This window comes from Apteryx mantelli, chromosome 31 (genome assembly GCF_036417845.1).
Source record: "Apteryx mantelli isolate bAptMan1 chromosome 31, bAptMan1.hap1, whole genome shotgun sequence".
NCBI classification, from domain to species: Eukaryota; Metazoa; Chordata; class Aves; order Apterygiformes; family Apterygidae; genus Apteryx; species Apteryx mantelli.
In genome coordinates, this window is record NC_090008.1 from 1,313,478 (window position 1) to 1,328,277 (window position 14,800).

The 14,800-nt window shown below is 46.3% G+C and overlaps 1 protein-coding gene across 1 annotated transcript; it reads left to right on the forward strand.

Moving 5' to 3' along the window:
- Positions 1-154: 154 nt before the first annotated feature.
- On the forward strand, positions 155-13,769 carry NCSTN (nicastrin). The gene is made up of 17 exons (XM_067313136.1): positions 155-278; positions 495-599; positions 2,012-2,135; positions 2,681-2,799; positions 3,907-4,052; positions 4,179-4,329; positions 4,802-4,911; positions 5,750-5,902; positions 7,317-7,421; positions 7,596-7,673; positions 7,819-7,988; positions 9,232-9,334; positions 9,610-9,705; positions 10,222-10,309; positions 10,444-10,595; positions 10,922-11,134; positions 12,729-13,769. The coding sequence occupies exons 1-17, from the start codon at positions 155-157 to the stop codon at positions 12,849-12,851; spliced, it is 2,160 nt and encodes a 719-aa protein (XP_067169237.1). The 3' UTR covers positions 12,852-13,769.
- The last annotated feature ends 1,031 nt before the right edge of the window (positions 13,770-14,800 follow it).

Genomic DNA, 14,800 nt, shown 5'->3' on the forward strand with positions numbered 1-14,800 from the left:
CCCCGGAAGTGCCCCCGAGCGACTTCCGCTTCCGCCCGCCGCCTCACCCCCCCACCACCCAGACCATAGAGTCTAAGTCCTCCTGCCTGGTGTAGAAAGGCTTCCGGCGGCGCTTCTGTGTGGCCGCGGCGGAGGAAGCGGAAGGGCTGAGAAGATGGCGGCGGTGGGGAGCGCCGGGGGTAGCCGGCGGGTGGAGGCCGCTGCGGGGAGCCGCTGGGCCCCGCTCCCGGCCTGGCGGGGGCTGCTCCGGGCGCTGCTGTTCGCCGTGCTGGGGGCGGGTGAGGCTGGCTGGACGAGGACCCGGGCGGGGCGGGGCGGGGGGCCCCCGAACTGGGGGGGGAGGAAAGCCCCTCTCTGAGGTGTCTGGGGGGGTCGCCTGTCTCCCTCTGAGACTAAGGGAGTGGGGGCTTATCTTTTTCCCTCCGAGTTGGGAGGGCTCCCTTCGGGACCCCTCGTCTGGCCCCTTCTGAAGCAGGCCTGTGTCTGGTTCCCAGGCTCCTGCCAGGGGAACTCTGTGGAGAGGAAGATCTACATCCCCCTGAACAAAACGGCGCCGTGCGTTCGCCTCCTGAATGCCACCCACCAGATCGGCTGCCAGTGTGAGTACTGCTGTGGGGCCCCCTGGAGCAGCCCCTTGGGGTGGCCAGGCCCCGAGTGATGTGGTGTAATAGTGTTGTCCTGTTTGTCCTGCCTCGATCAGCATTGCTCGTGTTCTCAGTGCTATTTGCCCTCTCTTCCACTCCTGCTTCAGTAAGGCTGAATCTGCTGACCAGTTTCTGCTAAATCGAAGGGTAGAGGCTTCAGAGAGGCTGTGTTCCTACTCTCTGACAATCAGCGCCTGGCAGAGAGCAGCACTCTGAACTCAGCAATCTGTGCTTGTGTGTAGCAGTCAGTCAGTGCACACATAGGACAAAACCAAGCCTCAGCATAGGCTGTCCCTTGCCCAGCCAGTATTTAGGGGTGCAAGGTAAAGCTGTGAGTGCTGCGGAGTGAGTTAGGGGTGACAAGGGACTGGAGAAAGGGAGCAGGGAGTGAAGGGGAAATGGGAAGTTGAGATCTGTATGGAGCAGAGGGCTTGGTTGTGCAGCTTGTGCAGTGCTTGTTAACTTGATAAGGTTTTTGTTGAATTAGGATTGGGGAAGCGAGGATTGCTTGGCTGGTAAGAATGGAGAGAGAGAGATAAGGGAACCCAATTCAATCAGTGTTCCTTGCTGAAGGCAGTGATATATAGAAAGGGCTTTATCTGAGTCAGTGTTTTGCTAGTTTGTGACTGAATTTGGAGGTTCCTGAGCGAGCCCCTCCCTGCAGTGGGATTGTCAGCTAGTACTGCAGGGCAGCACAGCTGCTCTTGGTCTGATAGATGACCTGGGGTAAAAGGTTCTCCGACTTCCATCATTTGGTGTGAGTCTAGTGTTAATGCAAGACACCTGTCCGCAGTCCTGCCTTCCTAATCTCTGGCAGTTCTTGACAACAACAGCAGTTACTAACTGTGGGCATTGACAGAGCCTCGTGCTGAGCTCTGCTTGAACTCTCAGCTTCTGAATTTGTGATCTTTGCTCTTTCATAATGGGCAGCTCTAAACTGCTTCTGTGGTTGTGGTCCTTGACAGTTCCTGTCTCCTCTTTGTGCCTTTCCATTTCTAGACCTCAGTTTCCTGTTATATCCTTCCTTATTTTCTTCAGTCACAGGAAACTAGTAGTGCTTAGGTAGCTGAAATTCCGTAAGTGCTTTGAGCTTTAAACAAAAGGTGCTTTCAAAGTATAGGTGCTTATTGCTATTACCTCTTAAATTATAATGTTTCGCTTTTTTCACTTTAAAAAACAAAAGCGTATCTGGTATTTCTGGTGTATTTTAGCTAGAAGTACCACTTCGCCAAATTCCTTTCTTCAGCTCTCTAATCCCTGTGAGCTGTTCTTTTCTTAAACCTCTTTGCAACATACTGCCCTTCTTGTCTGAGGTTTGAAAGAAGTAGGTTCCAGTGAAACATGAAGGGCACGCTCTCTTTCCGCAGCCTCCATCAACGGGGACACAGGGGTGATCCACGTGGTTGAGAAGGAAGAAGACCTGAGCTGGGTGCTCGCGGATGGCCCACACCCGCCATATATGATATTGCTAGATGGGAACCTTTTCAACAGGTAAAGAGTCGTCACGAGTTTTAATCTTCCCAAAGGGACAGGAGCCCAGAGGACCAATAAGGGTCCCTAATCTGATGATGAAAAATGTCGTTTTTCAAATGACAGATGGTAAATCGGCCCCGAATGCCTGATTGTACCAATGTACAGTAAAGTTGGAGCATTTGTATTTTTACTGTATCTTAGTGCCTGTATCCATTTACTTCTTAAATGGATCGTTTGGTTGTTTGAATCCAAGAGTTCTTCTCTTTGTAAATTTTAAAGTCATGTTCATCACTGTAGCACTGTAGTATTTCACTAAATGACATGATTAATGTCTGTCTCATGTCCTCCTGGGCAGAGGAGGAAAGAAGTGGGTGAAGTGATTGTTTCCTTCTTGTTGACATATGCATAGTCTTATGTATTTCTGAGAAGATAAGGAGAAAGGGACACATTTTGATCAAAAGTATCAAGGGGTGCTTGACTGTAATACAGCAGCAATAGCATGTATTGGATTGTAGCTTTTGGATAGTGAATTCGAATTTTCACTCGTATGCTCTCTATTCCAGGAGGGTAATGCTGCAACTGAAGGGAACCTCACGAGTTTCAGGCCTTGCCGTGACCATTGCCAAACCTAGCCCTCCCCAAGGATTCTCTCCTGGTTTGAAGTGCCCCAATGATGGTTTTGGTAAGGAAATGTTAAGTCTTTATCATTGTTGGGTGGAGGAGAAATAGCAGTTTTACGTTATATAGTCAAAGCAAGAAGTGCAAAGGGCAGCCAAAATTGCAGCTGCAGTTTAATGTCAAAACGATGTTTAAGGTATAGGCTCAGTATGTCCTTTAGAAGTAGTTGGTCTGAGCTGAAATCTCATCAGTCCTCAACAAGAGCTGGAACTGATGTTTGGGGAAAGACTGTTAGATAAGCTTTTGAATCTGCCCTGGATAAAATGGCATTATGTCATTAAAATGTTAAACCTGATCCAGATTTGCTGCAACTTCTTTTTCTTTAACATATGAAACTTGTACTTGTCCACACGTGATCATTAAAGCCTCTTGTGTTTGTGCAGGTTGGGTGGAGTAGGTATTAATTCCTCTGGGCTAATTGTTACCTTTCTTTAAATCCCATTTTGCTTCCCTGTATTCCTCTTGCAGTTTCAGTTAGGTTTTCACTTCACTGTTTTTTTCATGCTTCCCTAAACTTTAGAATATTTTCAAGCAGCAAAATTACTGTGTTGTGCTTTGAGGGGAGAGACTGCTAAACCTTGTGTAGTTTGCACAAAGGTTTCTGTTGTGAAGGATGCTATATAAACTCCTGAGATGAGTTTGGTGCGCTGGCATTTGTTGTCTCGCTGCCTTCCTGCTGTTTGCATGCAGTATCTAGGTGTTAAAATGATTGGCACATTACGGATGCCTTAGAGGTACTTCCAGCCCGTGATGAGCTCAGAAAATGCTGGTGTGTATGTTCCTCCTTTTGAAGTATAATGTTTCTCTGTATGCCTCCTCCACTCTCCCAGCAGGTGATAAATGCTTGTTGAGTGCTCGTGCCAGCCTCCTGGCATGTGATGGCTCCGAGCATGCATGTTTCTTATTCTGTCCGTGTGGCACAGTGCTCCATCTCTGCCACTCTGCCGCATGCGGTGACCAGCTCCAGCTCTGTGAGCTTTTGTCAGCTGGTTCCTTAGCCCGTAATGGTGCTAAATCTATCCTTGCTGCTATTTTCTCAGCAGGCCTTACCTTTCCTGCAGTCTGTTATTCTCTCGCAGATTCTGATTTGCCCATTTCTTCCTGTTTCCAGGTGTTTATTCCAAAGATTATGGCCCTCAGTTTGCACACTGCAATAGTACTGTGTGGAATCCTGTGGGAAGCGGGCTTTCATACGAGGATTTTGACTTCCCTATTTTTCTACTTGAGGATGCCAATGAGACTCAAGTTATTAAGCAGGTACTGCACTTTGCCAAAAAGCGGGAGAGGGGATCTGCTATGTGGTTTAAGAAAGGGGGCTGTATTGCAGTGTACAACACTGCTACAGAAATGCTAAGTTTTGTAATAATTTCTATTTCTCCCCAGTGCTATCAAGACCATAACGTCCCTCACGACGGATCTGGCCCTGAGTACCCTCTGTGTGCTATGCAGCTCTTCTCCCACATGCATGCTGTCACTAGCACTGTTACCTGCATGAGGCGCAGCTCCATCCAAAGCACCTTCAGCCTTAATCCCGGTGAGCAGATTCCTCTTCCTTGTCATGATGTGGGATAAGGCTGATAGTAAAAATCCCAGTGGAATACAGTTGCTCGAAAGAAAGAAAATGCTAGAGTTTCCCTGAAGGTTTGCTTGCTTTTCAAAATAAACTATTTAAGTGGTGAAGAATTTGGGGGTATATTTGTCATTGGTTTGGAAAATTAATGTGTAGAAGAGATGCTGGCAGTGGAAGGGACTTAATATCTGCTAAACGGATCATAAAGAATGGCTCTGATGTTAGTGCTTCTCTAGCAGTGCATGTACACGGGTTGAAATCCTGGTCCTGGTGAATGTCAGTGACTTTCCTGGGGCCAGGACTTCACCCACGCTGAGCAGAAGCTTGCTGCTGTGATAGAACCACTGGTGAGCTACAGCTGACCAGAAAGATTGTTTCTCGCTTGTTGTCACTGCTGTAGTCTCAGCTCTTGAGTTGTGTTGTTTCTGCTTCCTAGAGGTTGTATGTGATCCTCTTCTTGATTACAACGTGTGGAGCACCTTGCAACCTATCAATTCCTCTGGAAAAGTCGACCCTGAGAAAGAAGTCATTATTGTTGCTACTCGAGTAGGTACCTCTTAATGTTGCTGTGAGGAGGGTGGGCTAAAAGGATTCTGGGAAGATGCGGACTTAGGGCCTTACTGGAATATACCCTCCTAAATATTTTAATTTCTTCCTATGTTTCAGACCTTCCTTTACATCTGACTTACTAGTTCTGCAAGTAGGACCCTTTTAGATGGTAGAGCCTGTTATTTCGGCATAAGAACATCTGGGTTTTAATTCTGCTTGTCTTGCTACATGACTTAGGGCATTTCTTCAGTGATGCAAAACCTTTAAGGAACCAGACAAGTAGAAACAGTTAACATTTCTGATTACGCTTTTCTAAGATAGTTTATGTCCTTGAAATGCTTTGCAGAGGAGGAGAGCTGGTTGATCCGTCTGTGTTTACAGAAGGGCGAGACTGAATCACATGGGGATTTTTTTGTGGGTCAAGCAGTGAGAAGGTTTCAAAGATGAGGAAAAAGTTTACTCCCCTGTCTAGCAGTCTATTTTACTTGGTGAACATTATTAAGATTACAGCACACGTGGTAATCTCAGTTTTCACTGGGGGCTAGCCCTGAAGTGCTGATTCTAGGATACCTGAATTAGCATATCTGGCAGGCATGTTGGCCAGGACTGAGGTGTGCTGGCAGAGCTCTGAGGCCTCAGGACTGGCACAGCAATGGAATCAGTATTTTAAGTTTCATTAAGCAGGATGCTTTGGTTCTTCCCTCATGGGGTGAGTTGTAAGATAGGAGAGAGGTTGCGGATTTGACTGGTGCTTTCCCAATAAAGTATGCCCGTTACTCAGTTCTGCCAGGTTCTAGATTCTCACTGCCTATGTGCATATTTCTTATGTTTGCAGATTGACAGCCACTCCTTCTTCTGGAACGTTGCCCCAGGGGCAGAGAGTGCCGTCTCTTCTTTTGTGACCCACTTGGCTGCTGCTGAAGCCCTTCATAAAGTGTCAGATGTTCATTTGCTGCAAAGGAATATAATGTTCACCTTCTTCCAAGGGGTAAGAGCAGTAGCAGCATCACTCCACCATTTGGCTTATTCCGAGACAGTACGTCAGTCCTTGGCTCCCTGCGAATGAACTTCCTGCCACTCTTTTTGCAAGGTCATTGCTTGCATCCCCACACCGTGGTTCTCTCTTTACTCAGTGAGAACGAGATCTCAACTGCTCTGAGATAGCAACAGCAGATCGAGCTTCCACTTGGGCAACCTGTTTTCTGCCCCCCAGTTCATTCTGGGCAAATGACACAAACTTTCCTTTTGCTCCTTCCTCTCCCTAGTATCTCTGTCTGTCTGTTCTCTGCCTCACCACCATTCAGGGTGGAATGCAGCAGCCACACTTTACATTCTGACATGAAGCCCAGAAAAGACTAGATTAAAATTATGTGTGTTGACAGCAGTGAAATGCAGTTCACTTCTGAGAGCCCAGCACTGGAGTTGGCAGCTGTGTTAAAGCAGAATAAGCTTATGAGGGAGGGACTGATGGCCAACAGCTGATGTTCCCCTCAAGGCATCTACGCTGATGGCTTCTTTTGTGCAGCTTTGTGAAACTGGCTCCCGCAGCCCCATGCTGTGGCCATGTGACTTCCTTCATTCACCCTCCCTAGCACATATATCCCTAGTCAGAATTTCCCTGGGGGAGACGGGCGCGCAGTGCTGCGGAGTGGAGTCTCTGTTGTGCTCCCAGAATGTAGGAGGAGTGGTAAGACTTGGCTGTAAATTATTCAAGGGGGAAATATAGTGACTGCCTGACTTTATTGCCCTTCTCTGTAGCAGGGATCTTCTTCCTTAGAGGCATCTATCCTTCCCCGAGTGATGCTCAGCTTCTTGCAGCTCCCCTGACAAACTTGTTCTTGTCATGTCACCTTTCTTTCCTTTTTTTCCAGGAAAACAAACACGCCTCCTTTCAGGAAAGGTTCATATTTTTAATTCCTGGAATAGATGATTGTCCTTTTCTCTAACTTTGTATTCTGCCCTTTCCTCATCCAAGAACAAAGAAGGTGGCATATTCCAGCATAGAGACTGCATTAATGCTCCTCCACTGTTACTCACTTGCCGTACCCTGCTAGATATAAGCGCTCACTGATACCAAGTCTGACTTTGCCTCTGTATCTTTGTTGCTTGTGGAATTCACTCTGTCCCCTGCATTTTTGCTCTTTACCTTCATTTTTTGTCCTTTGCTCCATCCCTGCCTACAATACCCTTATTTCTCTTTGAAGCCAGACACAGTGTAATACTTGCTTTGGTCTTTTGGTGTGTGCTGGGCTGTATGGACTTTCCGAAAGAATTGATGCAGTTGTTGGCCATTGAACTCCTGGTTCTGTTCTACCTCAGTCTCTCAAATATGACTGATAGTTGAGCTAGGCAGCTACCCTTATGTGATTCATATACGATTTTTATTTTTTTTTCTATTGCAGGAGACCTTTGATTACATTGGCAGTTCACGAATGGTGTATGATATGGAAAAAGACAAGTTTCCTCTCCGCTTGGACAACATTCATTCATTTGTGGAATTGAATCAGGTGTGGGATAAGTTAGGGACCTTCTTTATTCCCTGTTTGTCTGTGATAATTTAAATGTGGCTTTTCCAGCCAGCCTTTCACTGTGTTTGACTTCTCCCTGGTCTGGGCTCCCCTGCTCTACCAGGACTAAGTGATATCCTACTATGTGCTTCATGGTGCTTCTTTTCCTTGCAGGTGGCTCTAAGGAATGACAGTGTTCTGTGGATGCATACGGACCCTGTCTCTCGGAGGAATGAATCTATTCAAACGCAGGTAATGGAGAGCAATCTGTACTCCTTCATCCAGCCAAAAGGCTGTGCAATATTAGCAAGCTACAAATGGTCAGCGTGTTAACCTTTCCAGAGAAATTCCACCTCCAAAAGTACAGTGGAACAGTGTAGTTTTCTCCCCTTTTCAGGTTAAAAACCTGCTAGAAATTCTGAGCAATAGCAGTGTAGGAGGAAAAGTGACTTTGCAGGAAGTTGGATTTTCGCAGCCTCTTCCCCCGTCTTCCTTCCAACGCTTCCTTCGGGCCAGGCACATCCCTGGAGTGGTACTGACTGACCACCGCACTTCCTTCCAGAACAGGTACTTCTCCGGGGCAGAAGGACACGCGTTGGCCTGTGGCCGAGGTTGGTGGAGCCGGCAGAGGGCAGCCCTAGCTCCCGCAACGCCCCCGCCGGGGGTGCGCTGTCTAACATACATGTAGAGCGGCAGTCCAGGGGGAGCAGAGGAGCAAACATGTGCCATGTAATTGAACAGGCGCAACATAATTATTCTGACAACCGAAAGAAATCCAGTTTTGTACAGAAAATGTTCCCCACAGCTGGCTGGAAGCCAGAGGTGAGCAAATGGCAACAGAGCGTGCCTAAGCCTCATCTGTTCTTCCAGAAGCTGCTTTTTTCTTTTTTTTTTTTTTTTCCTTTTTCAATATATCTTTCTATTTGTGGTGGCAAGGAGCCCCAGGCATTGGAAAGGGCACTTTCATTTACCCCACCTGACCCTACTACAATTTGTTCCTTGGGGATCCTCTCTTCCTCAACTTTGAAAGTGAGAATGTGGGGCAGAAGACGGACAGATCCCCTTGTAGCCCTGCGCTCTTCCCCCCCACACACACATTTTCTTCAAATTGTCTCTTTCCTTTCATCTTCTATTCTTCTATGCTGTTTCTGGGAATATCTGTAGTGGTCAAGGGGGGAAGTAGCTTCCTTTTCAGCTCTAGATCTGCACTGCTTTGAAAGGGCAGGAAAATGCTGGGGTAGAGGAAAAGTACAACCCACGTGTATGTGACCCATCTTTAGACTTGGGGGATCAGTCCCAGGTGGGCTGGGAGTGTCAGGTGCGTACACCAGGCAGTGGGCTTCCAGCCCGCTTTCCAGTTCAGCTGTGTCTGCTGCAGATACTTTGATGTAAACCTCTCATAAAGCTGACTTGGAATTCCTCACCAGCTTTAAGATAAGGCATCAGTGAAGTCCACTAGCATGACTTGCATCAAGAGCTGTCTTCCCACGAGGCCTTGTGCATGGGCTGTCTCTGCCTCAGTTTCTCTACCCATTTAATAGATTGGGCTGTCGCCCACCTGAAAGCTAATCACAGCTTGTAAATTGCTTGGAGATCCTCAGATGGGAGAAGCTGTGGAAGGGCCAAGTTAATTATAAAGCCTCATTAAATGGTTTAAGGAGCGTGTGGCAGGGTAGTGCTTTGGCAGGGCTGTATCTCTGCTCCCAGGAGACTGCTCCCACTGTTTGCTTTAGGCACGCTCTGAATTGAATTCCATGCCCCGTGGTTTTTTTCCGCCCCTTCTCAGCTCTGTTTGCCTTCTTCTTTTCAGATACTATCAGAGCATGTACGACACTCCAGAGAACATCCGGATGGAGTACCCTGAGGGGCTTAGCCCTGAGGAGACCTTGGAGTATGTCACAAACACAGCCAAGGTTCCTACTTTGCATTTTCTTTAGCTGTTGTAGCTGGGATGGATGGGGCTTTGGGTAGGGGTAGACAGCAAGCAGGATCACGAGGAGAGGGGAGGTTGTCTTGAGAAAGGGCAGAGAGAAGTCTGGAGCGCTTTGTATAGTGACAAAGGCAATAGGCACTCAGATGCTAGCACGATGTAAGCACTTTGATAGATGTGTAGGTTCTGGCTTGCTCTCCTTCCTTGTTGTGCTGGGTCTGCCTATCTTGATTAACACAGAGCCCTCTTCCTTTGCAGTCCCTGGCAGAAGTTGCCACAGTGGTCGCCCGTGCTCTCTACCAGCTTGCAGGGGGAGCCAACAACACCTCTGCTATTCAGGCAGATCCAAAAACGGTACGAGCAGATGGAATTGAGTCCCTGGCATCGATGTTGAGCCCTCACGTACTTCCCTTCTGTCTCTGTTTATATGTGTTTACACAGCATGCTGTCCTGTCTGTCTCCATGAGGGCTTTGCCTCCCCCTTTCTCCCTTTCCCCACCAAAGCTAAATGAAGAACACTTTGCCCTTCTCTAGTACCTTCCCTCTCAATCTCAGGGCAGGCATTAACAGCCACAAGCCTCCTATAAAACAGAGCTCTTTTATCCTCGTTCCACAAAGCAGAAGAGGAAGCTGAGGGGAAATGGCAATATATACCACAGGGATCAGCTAAGGAGTCAGTGGAGCTGGAATCAAACACGGTTTTGACAACTCATCCCTGCATTGTATACAGTTGTAATATTTAGTGGTTCCTTTGCTGTGCTCTTGGCCCCTAGAGAAGGAAGCATCTCTCAGCCAGATAATCTTGAGAGAGAGCCATTAAGATGCTGTGTTCTCTCCTCTTTGTATAAACCAATTTCCATCTCTTTCCAGGTCTCTCGAATGCTGTATGGGTTTCTGATTAAAATGAACAATTCCTGGTTTCAGTCCATCATTAAACCAGACATAAAAGTAATTCTAGGTAAGTGTGATACAGGGAAGAATGTGGGATTGGGTTTGACCCCATGTGTTACCTGGCAACTTTCTAAAGCTCTGTAGAAATGTCATCTGCTTCTGGCCTTCTCCCTGCCAATCCCATTTCTCTGACTGTTCCAGGTGATGTTCCGCAACACTATGTTGCGGTTTCCAGCCCTGTGAACACCACCTACCTCGTGCAGTATGTCCTGGCCAACCTCACAGGCACTGTTGTCAACCTCACCAAGGAAGAGTGCTTGAACCCTGAAAAAACACCCCACGCTGAGAAAGAAGTAAGTAACCTTCGGAGTAGGGTAGCAGATGGTAGACAAGGAAAGAACTGTTGTCCCATTTGCTGTTTTTCCGCTTTTGAAGAAATCTGGTTAGGAATACTTTCTGTTGCCCATGATCATGCATGGGAGAACAGGGGAAGCTCCTTCAACAAGGAGACATCTTAATGCCCAAGGACAGAGAAGGGGTTGGCCAAAGGATCCCATTACAGTGAGAACAGTCAGTAAAGCCCCCTCTCTAGAGATGTCGGTGAGGTTCCAGAACAGGGGAACTAGTCTAGTTATTTGCTGATGCCTTGCTGTCTCTTACTGCCCTGTTTTCTTCACAGATGTATGAGTATGCCTGGGTGCAGGGTTCTCTGGACCCTAATTCAACAACACGAGTCCCCTACTGTGTTCGGTCAACTGTCCACCTAAGCAAAGCGCTCTCTCCTGCCTTTGAGCTCAGAGAATGGGGATCTACTGAGTACTCTACATGGACAGAGAGTCGGTGGAAAGAGATCCGTGCCCGAATATTTCTGGTAGCCAGCAAGGAGCTAGAGGTAAGTTTGTACATATTTAAAAAAGAAAATAGAGGAAAAAAAAGTGTGGCTAGGCGAAATCCGTAGGGCACTGAATAACATCTCCTGACAGCTCAAGAAACCATTCAGAGGTTGTTACGAGATCCTGTGCCATCGTCCTCTATGAGCTCCCCAATTAAGAACAGCCAGGCTTTGACCGTTGAGAAAGGGGTAACCAGTAATGTTGTTGGTGATACCCTACCACATCCAGCTATTTGTGGGTTAATAACCTAGTCTGCCGAGGCCGAGACAGTGCAGAATAATCAGAGTCCAGTGAGCAGACTGAGCTCTATGAATAGAAGATGCAAGTGACATGAATCTTAACCCCTTCCCCCAGCAATGGAAGTCAAACCAGTGACGCTTACTGTTAAGGTGTTTTGCAACCCAAATCTTCTTTGCTGCGATTTAAATCCTCTTGGAACATAGGAGGAGGTAACCTTTGCAAAAATCTTTACAAGTGAAAGCTGTTGTCGATTCACCATCTCAGATTCTAAGCAGCACTTAGCTGGCTGTGATATGGCTTAAGTAGCAGCAGACTAAGGGTTAAGTTTACAGTGACTTTCGGACTGTGTGCCTATCCTGATGCCCTCTGGTTGGTTGTTAATGATGTCATACCCTGTTGGTAAGGACTTCGGAGCGCACAGCACTGTAGTCATCACGTGTTCCAGCAGTAAGCCACCCAAAGGCCATGCAAGCCCAGGCAGTTGTTGCATCTCTCAGATGGTTATTTGCACTATGAGCAATTTATTTGTGTGGCACTGGGCCTTTTTAACACTATGTCAGGCAAGGACAATGCCCTGCCTGTGTGTCTCATCCTGTTATAGCCCAGCGGGTGCTGGTGCCTTTCAGAAATGCACGGTTCAAGCCCAGCCATCCCTGAAGTGTTGAGCTGATGTAAAACGTACTATATGAGTTGTAGCATCACATGTGCTTCTGGCCACAGTATGGAGACTGTTCTGAGTTATCCAGGGGAAACTGGAAATAGTAGCTTTACCATGCAAGAAGGGTTGACAGTGAGGAACCTAATGACTGTGTGCCTTAGCCTGGTATGGCACTTAGGCCTCAGGGAAGGTGCCGAGTAGGAGATAATCTCAGTTACGCTAAGGCTATTGAGAGATGCTGGCTCTGCACACAGCTGTGCTGGTTGAAAGCATTCACAGTTCCTTGCTGGAGGAGGTGACAGTTCATGCAAATAGTGGAAATAGCCACAGTGTCACCGTTAACATGGAATGCGTGTTAAAAATCCTTGCTAACTGCGTCGACCGCTCCGATGGCTTTTTGTGGGGTTTTTTTTTTTTTTGAAACATGATACTGGGTCATGTTTTTCTTTATCTGAGTGATGTAACTTCCTTGCCTTTTCCCTTAAACATCTGTTTGTGTGCACTGCTGATCTGATCCTGTCTGGCAGTCCTGTTCCTTTTGCCTAAGACTGTATCTTTTAATATATGTATTGCCTCAGTAATGAGCTGTCTGTCCATAGCTTTGTGACAGACACTCCCGTTCAATACAAATTCTGTGAGGTGATGCAGGTCTGTCTTTGTAACAAAAATGCTAAGTGTTTCTCATCCCTTCCTAGATAATCACTTTGGTTGTGGGCATTGCCATTCTGATCTTCTCTCTCCTGGCCACATATTTTATCAACGCCAAAGCGGATGTACTTTTTAGCATCCCTCGGGACCCTGGGGCTGTGGCTTACTGAAGATTCTCCCTGGGTTTGAGAAGCCTCGGTTCTTGGATTATAATTGTCAAAGATAAAACTACACTGGAACGCCCCTCTCTCTGGATAGGGACGCAAATGGTTTGCTCCAGAACTTCCATGCTCGGGTTCTGGGGTCTGAGCCCCAAAACATAAAAGACTTTCCCAGAAAACCATGCTGACCAAGTCCTAACAAGATTGTGACTGCCTAAGAAGTTCCCCAAGCCTTTCTTTGTAATTTGTCCTTACTTCTGAGCAACTTGAGAGGATTGGTCCTGGATGCCACCAAGACGACAATGTGATGGATGTATCCTCAAAATGAGGGCAAGGGTGGAAAGCATAACAGTATTTTTTCTGGGATGTACATGGATTGGCGGATCTCTGTGGTGTCAGACAGTACTGGTTGCCTGTTAATGTCAAACAGTTGCTGTGAATCTGTGTATACTACAATGCAGGGAGTGCAAGGTTTGTTAAACAGATGATTAGATGTAAAATGTCCTTTTTTTTAAAGGTGCAATATTTTCTGGGTTTTGTATATATATATATAATAGTTCCGTTTAATTAAAAAAAAATCTCCGCTTACAAGTTAACCCATTGCCTGTATTGTCTTAGTTGCTGCCAAAAGGACCAAAACCACTGGGTCTTGCAAAATGGTTTGGCCTTGGGAGGAATGGAACTTGTCTGATTTGTTTTTTTAACTCGCAGTGAAACTTTGCATACTTCCTAGAATTGGACGAACAAAAGAAATTGTGCCCTTAGACAGGACAGGGAGTGAACTCACTGTTGTCCAATTTGTCTGTTTGGACTGTAGGCTCTCCAAGGCTGAGATGGTTGATCACTCCGTACAGTGCTCTGTACAGTGGCACCTCGATCTTGGTTGCTCCCTAGGCACTGGTATAATAAAACATGTTTTATAACGAGCATGCTCGCCCACTCTTGTTTCCTTTGATGCTATTGCACAGCACCCAGCAGGATTGGACCCTGAGGGCTAGCAGTTGTGACTGACCAGCCCAGGAGGAAAAAGCTCTCGGATATTCCTGATTTTCTTTTGTATGAAAGAAAGTTCACTCGTTCTTTGGTGATCTTGATTCAAAGATGTGACGGTGTTGTCCAAAGTTAAGAGCTCAAAAATAGGCAGAGAGGATTAATCATAGAGATCAGAGCTGACTAGCACTAAACCAGACATCATTTTCCTTTCCTTAGAGAACAATGTAGGCGTATTGTATTTAAGTCTTTTCTCAACTAGGCATACGCTCCAGAGTTTTAAAGTAATTCAGACTTTGTACTTTCACTGCTTCCCTCAGGGAAACTTTTTCTACTGCTAATGCATCTTGCTGTTAGGAAACTGTTCCTGATACTTGGTGGAATGTTTCGATGCCTGATCTCTTTCCATCTCTCCTAGCAATGCTGAAGAAACTTGTATCTTAATTTAAATGGAGATACCTTTTTCTTTTATAATAAGGATTTTCATATCTTTGGACTCATTCCAACTTTATCAGAACAAAATCAGTCCCCCAAAATTGTCCAAACAGAATATTTCTGTGCATGAAAGTGTTTTACATGATACGGAGGGTCTCAAAACAGTATGTGATCTGACATAGAATTTTGTAAATTGTGTGAGGGGTTTTTGCCTCCCTAAGGTAAGTTTATTATCTATATGGGTTTTTTTTTTACATATCAAAGTGAAAATACTTGATTCATGGTGGAGCTAAGTGGAGAGATGGTGGAATTGGTGATAGCTAATCAACAAATTGTGCCAACATATATAGGACTCTCGATAGTTTTAAAACTAAAAATGCTTCCCTCCCATAATTCCTTCTCTCCCTACTCAAGTCTGGATTGTGTGCTTGTTTTGGGCGGGTGGTTTGTTTGCCTCTTTTTTTTTTCCCCCCCCCCTCCCCTGAAGGCTTCTGCTTGCTTTTTTTTCCCCACACAAACAGAAATCAGCCCTT